Source organism: Solea solea, chromosome 3 (assembly GCF_958295425.1).
Source record: "Solea solea chromosome 3, fSolSol10.1, whole genome shotgun sequence".
In the NCBI taxonomy this organism is placed as follows: domain Eukaryota; kingdom Metazoa; phylum Chordata; class Actinopteri; order Pleuronectiformes; family Soleidae; genus Solea; species Solea solea.
Genome location: NC_081136.1, coordinates 20,877,282 through 20,883,669, shown reverse-complemented (window position 1 = coordinate 20,883,669; position 6,388 = coordinate 20,877,282). Strand labels below are relative to the sequence as shown.

At 38.5% G+C, this 6,388-nt stretch overlaps 1 protein-coding gene across 14 annotated transcripts in view; it reads right to left on the bottom strand.

Annotated features, from left to right (window-relative positions):
* Positions 1-1,030: 1,030 nt before the first annotated feature.
* The window catches only part of LOC131457267 (pleckstrin homology domain-containing family A member 5-like), a 190,770-nt gene continuing 185,412 nt past the window's right edge, over positions 1,031-6,388 (bottom strand). For 11 of the 14 annotated variants that reach the window (XM_058626210.1, XM_058626213.1, XM_058626211.1 and 8 more), the window contains one exon: positions 1,031-5,149. In XM_058626210.1, the coding sequence (XP_058482193.1) occupies positions 5,082-5,149 (68 nt within the window). In that variant the 3' untranslated portion in view covers positions 1,031-5,081. Of the gene's footprint in view, positions 5,155-6,388 lie in introns of all 14 variants that reach the window. The other 3 variants (XM_058626212.1, XM_058626216.1, XM_058626226.1) reach the window with 1 other exon arrangement.

Genomic DNA, 6,388 nt, shown 5'->3' with positions numbered 1-6,388 from the left:
TTTTATGGTTAAAGAAAACAGTGGTGGTGGTGAGGGGGTCGTCCACGGTGATGGATGGGCCATTTGAATTAATTAATTTGAATGATATGATTTGATTTATGGGTCATTATAGATGAGTTCTAACTTAAATTAGATTGAGCATGGCTGTTCTGTGTCAAAGACCAGAGAGGAAATTTTGGTGCATGCGCAGAACGCAAAGCATATGCAGGAGTAATAGGACTGGGAATTTCCGGGTTAGTCGACCAAGTCTAGCTAGATTTGAGTTGGACAAACGTGTCATGACATTAATTATTGTCTTAGTTCGACTAAAATCAGACTTTCAACATGCACATAAACGCACTCAGTAAGTCAATAAACCACCCACACAATAACCCACTCTCAACTATCACTTTCACTTTTCTTTTTGTGCTCATTTAGGACAGGTTTTTCACAGGCAGGCTTCGTTTTTGCTGGGCAGGGCTGATAAAGTCAAAGGACAGAAAAACGTTGTTGACATCAAATTTAAGTAAAAGTTTCTTTTCTTAGTTTTTCATCTATTAAGGATAGGAAACTGTTCAATTAATTTGCTCACAGCTATAACCACAAGCACATATTCGCGCAGATTCGGTATGAGTCAAATAAAGACGAAATCAGTATATGAGAAAATAAAAGCTACAAACACATCTTTAAGAACATCAACATTTATTTCACATGTTATAAAACAGATGGGTATGAACTTTTTGCATATTGACCCTAATAATAATAATAATAATAACCTCTTATAATTTTGATATTCACTTTTCTTCTTTTCAGTGTTTACATAAATTATTCTATCTGGTTTTATTTATTTCTTTACACTTTTTACAACTCTTTTTATGTCCTGGAGCTCCCGAGTCCCACTTATTGCTTCGTACATGTGCTATTCCCCCAATCCTTCACCACCTCAAAGAGATTCAAACCCGCAAACAAAAGAAGTCTCACCTGTGTAATGTCCCTCAGCCTCTTCGCTCTATAACATCTGAATAATGTAAACCAAAGTGAGGGACACAAAGAGAGACGGACTGGAAATCCATCAGCAACAAGGAGAAGCAATCACAACTCTTGCAAGAGACATATTTCTGTCCAAAAGGAAAACAGCAGCATGAAGGGGCACCTTGTTAAAGTAAAAACCTGCTTTAAGTTTGTTCATATACTCTTTATATACTTATATATGTGTGTATAATCTTTTACAAGGCAGGTGTAAAGGGTGTGAAAATAGAGTGGAAAGCAAACAATTTAAAGTAATTCATTAATGGAAGATAAATCACTTAGGTGTGAGAGTAAAGCACTGCATGTGTGTCACATTTTGGTGCTGAGCCCATCTTTTTTGCTCCTACAACATTTACAGCTCTAGTCTCCTCTCACCATCAGTGGGAAGTCAGCATGACTTTAACACTGAGAAACGTTTCAAAAGCTGTGAGTAACAAAACACGTCAAATCCCAAAACAAGTCATACATACAGTGAAGATTGTGAAACTGTTTTTTTCTTCATATTTTTAGCTCTAGTCAAACACTTAAAGACTAATTAAAGCTGGAGTAGGCAACATATATTTGGCATATTGGTGTTAATAATCCATAATTCCATAATAACCAAATTCAGCACAATGTAAATCAAGTGATCTGATAGAGAGCTGGACTTCTGCACCCTATTTAGACTCTGTTTCCAGCCTTTAGGGAAATCAGGAGGCTTTAACCAATCACATGGCAGTTATGAAAATGGGAGGGGCCTTCTAGTGGCTGTTCTACCAAGCTGAAAGTGCATGCATGGACCCTTCAGTGGAAAGGTTGCTATTCCAGTATTGGTAGCTAGCTACTAGGGATAAGCCGGTATCGGAATCACTGGATTGGATTTTGGAAAGATAAAAACACGAAATCTGACATAATCCAAAAATCCAATACTGTGCACAGACTGTAGCATAAAAATCAGCAACAGCATTTCACTAATGTTGCAGGCTGCTAATTACTTTCTAGGAGAAGAATATTTGTTACAGTTGGACAATTATTAGCATGAAATGGCTTCATAGTTTAAAATGTCTAAAATGATGGTATCGGATTGATATCTTTATCGGTATAGAATAAGTTTGTGATGTTGGTATTGTACATGAAAAAGTGATATTGTGCATTCCCTCGTAACAACTGCCCACATTGTAAAGAAACCCATATAATTGCTCCGACTTTGGAAAATGATCATTTCTGTGTGTGGGCACCCGGAGCTCTAAGACACAAAGTGATATATGTAGCGGGACAACAAAAATGAGAGAGCATGGTAAATGGTCAGCGAAGCGGCTTGATGTTGCCTAAAAAATGCAGTGATCCCGTGGTGAGAAGGGCATGGCACAATGCAAAAAACTTGTGTTTGGTGTGTACGCAGCATAAAAGAGAGATCATGTCAATATGGGTGGCGCCTGTTCACCATTTACTTTGTTATTCAGCTTGACTGGATCAATTGTAAAACGTGCTAATTGTTGTGTTTATATTGCAGTCCGCATTTAGAATAAGTGGATACTTTACATATAACATTCTGCTGTCGCATGCGGCGATAACTACCCATCAGTAAAACAGAAAGTTCTGATGAACTCTAACTGCAACTGTCACTGGCTTGTATAACAAAGCAACCTTTTGAAGTAAATATTACAGTGACCTCCTACGACATGGACATGCCTGGAGATAGATAGAACCCAGTGGAGATAGACGTTCTTAAAGTGTAAAATGGACATAGTCTGAGTCTTGACAGTAAAGTAGAGCTGCAACAGGGTTGGTCCATAAAACCGGTGTTTCCCAAACCTATAAGTGATCGATGTTCACAAATGTCATTTGTTGTTATTTCCACAAACCAAAATGTTTCAGTTTTAATGATTTCTTTGTCAAATGGAGCAATGAAACCAAAAAAAATTCATATTTAAGAAGTTTCAATTATATATATATAAAAATCTAAATATTTGACGATTAATTTAGCAATTGATTAGTAATCAATTAATTGAATAATCCATTCAGCCTTATAGTAAAGCCAATAAGAAAGTGTATGTGACCCATATAAATGGCAATAAGGTGGTGGCTCCACTGGTCTGTTTGTAAAACTATGCAAAATGAGCCTAATTTTCACTTGATGTCAGTTTTCCTGAGGGGTATATGGTTTCAATCACTAGTTTCAGGTCTTCTTCATGATGTCCATTTTGTGAATCGTGGTCCCATTCAGAGTGAAAAAGATAATAAATCAGGGTTGTGGACATTGTGTGACGGCAAGCTACTGTCCAATAGGTTGCAGGTGAAAGTGGACAAGCAATACAAAACACGTACAACTGAAGTTGTAAGTCAGAACTGAGAATGATGTCAATAGTTAAAAGTTAAAAGCGTTCTTCCACTAATTTCCACTAAACTTCACTAGTCAGATTATTTTGTGGTTAATATTAGGAATATAGCTAGGTTCCCTAACTAGCAAGCGAATCTACTCCATTTTATAAACACGTTATGGAGTACATTTTACACAAAAGCATTGTAGCAACGTGTCCACAGACACTAGTGGAACAGTGCTCACACAATAGTAAACTGCACCTTTCACTCTGTGGACGCTCAGAGCAGCCATCTTGAAATGTGAATTTGGGGCATGAGAATTTTGAACAACTTGGATGACCTCGATTTACAAATTCATATGATGTCTCAATGGACTATAGCTCAGAGTGTCACTTACAACTTCTGCTAAATTATAAACCAGCTCCTTAATTTACAGTCAGTTGTCACTAAGGAGTAATTTGGACTTTGTAAGGTAATGTTAGTGAATAAAACGTCCAATATCGATTGAAAATATTTATATTGTCTTTTTGTAGTTGTTTTGATAGTTAGTCCAGAGGGATTGAACATGGCCTAAAATGAAAAAGGCATTTTTCATGAGGGGACAACTGCATAGCACTGCTTCCTCAGTGTACAGCCTCCACTAGATTGTATAATTCCTCGCTAACTGCCCTTGGTAACGTCTGCAGATTGAAAACCAGGAAGTGACCGTGCATAGAGTCAATTGAAACTTCCAGTAACTGGGAAATTATGAAGAACCATGTAAGTGGAACACACAATCAGGCCCACCATGCTCTTCTGAACAAGGTTTCTTCTGGTTAAAAGTAAAAACAAGATGGTGCTGGAAAAATATTAAAGTTCCAGCACAGTTCAGTTTGGACACGCCAACATGATCACACGGAAAATAAACCGATTCAGAACCGAAAAAATATGTTTTTTCATCGAGAACTGTTTTGTCATCTGTGGGCAAGTCAGTGTCAGCTGTAGACGAGAGGAAGAAGGAACACAGCCAGCATGCCCATGTGGGCCCCATAAGGGTTATATTGGGGCTGAGAATATGAGTCCCAAGCTGGTTTGTTCATGGTTTCCATGGTGACCCCACCCGTGTTTTCCCACTTCGATTCCCATGTCCACATAGTTCCCTTTCCAGACTACCTGTGTTATAAGTGGACATGGGCTAATTATGCAGGTCCCATATGGTTTCAGTAACATGAGTGGGGCCATGGACAAAACCTGCTTGTCAGTCCAAATATTACCCACATGGACATGCTGACTATGAAGGAACACAAAAAGGAAACAAACTAAGAAAGAGATCTCTGGAACAAAATGTTTCATGGCAATTTGGATGTTCCCTGAATTTCAAGGAACAACTTGCAGAAGCTCAACTGTCGTGTTTACTTGTGCGTTCATGATTGTTGGACGGTGGACCTTTTGAGTACTGAGAGTCAGCGTGAGTCATGTTTTCTTTCATATGGGCATGTAGAATATTTCTTGCCTTGCTCAGACAGATTAACACCAGTTATTTCACAATCTTATATTTATGCATAAATGTTTTGGGACAACATATGGATGGCTTTCAGGACATGTCAGCATGGACAGATCTTTCTCTTGTCTTGCATGTGATGGCGGTCCATCAGTGTGTGGTTCAGTCTTTTAGCAGGGCTGCCTTCCTCTCACTCTCAGTCTCCTTGTGGGCTTGAAACAGTAGTATCAAAGTAGTTCTGTTGTAAGAAGCCGTGGAGCATGCTCTGTGCAGACTGGGCTACAATTGGGCTCTACGGGATGTTAGTGTAGACGTTGCAGGCGGCATTACTCATGTGTCGCTGCTCACCAAGGTGAACGTCTGTGCTGCGGAGAGGAAAAAGGGGGAGAGAAATAGAAATAAGAAATTTTAGATTCCAAATGTTGGTAGATCTTCTTTATAGTCATACTGATTATACATGTACAAACAAATGAAAACCTTGTGTTGTAGTTAACATTGTTTATGAATATGCAAGGGTCTTAAGGAGGTGCTGCCACCTAATTGAACTGAGAAACTAACTTAATTAATTAAGAGACTGTAACTAAGGTGTCTCAAACACATCTAAAATAAACACAAAACAAGTTTAAATAAGGCTAACTTTGGGACAAATATACTGAAGGATACAAGATCAATAGTCAGTTGTCAATGGGAACTTTCCCATTATACGGTTCTAGCACTACTTGGCTTGACTCAACTCTACTTGTTGTTTTTGCTTTGCCATTAGGGACAGTACCTGGTGCAACAGCAGTGCCAAAAGCTGGGGATGTACAACGCATTCAGCTGTATTCAAGTTCAGTGATTTAGTGAACAAATCATTTTAAGTAACAGATTTTGTAGTGGCAAAAAAATCCCATTTTTCTCATGGTTCCTATGGTTTTGCTTGCCACTACTGAAAGGGCAAATGTTTTACGCGCAGAAGAAAAAGAAAAAGAAAAAAGGAGGAGGTTGTGGGTTCAATCGTGATTATCTTTTATTGTCAAAAATAAAAAGACAAAAAAGGGCGACATGATTTAAGAATCCTTTCAATGCTGTGCTCTGCTGTGCTGTGCTGTGGTCAATGTGCTGCATTTTTTTAGTTGCGTTCACAACAGCAAGAGAATCCTAAGAGGACGTGTCACATATATTGGCTAGTTTGATATGAGAGGGTGAACTGTGGTAGATGCCTCCCCCTGTCTTTATGCTAAGCTACTTAGCTGCTGGCTGTTGCTTTGCATGTCACTGGACAGAAACCACAGTGGCATCAAGTTTCTCTCTCATTCCCCTCAAAAAAAGCAAATGTTGTTTAGTCTGATCTTCAGATACTCACCTTTCAAAAACACTGCAGTTTGTGATTTGTCACTAGAGGGTGCTTTCTGCTAAGCTTGCAGGCCACATGTTTCATGACAGTATTATATATAAAAGCCTGAATGTCAACACAATGAAACATCAAACTCTGAGAGAAAAAAACGTGAGCTTAAATCTATTCAATTATTTTTGACCAGTGAGAATGGGGATTATGTCAAACACAAATGTTATTTGGGAGAACGTAAATTCCTACAAAACAAAACAACGCGGATTAGT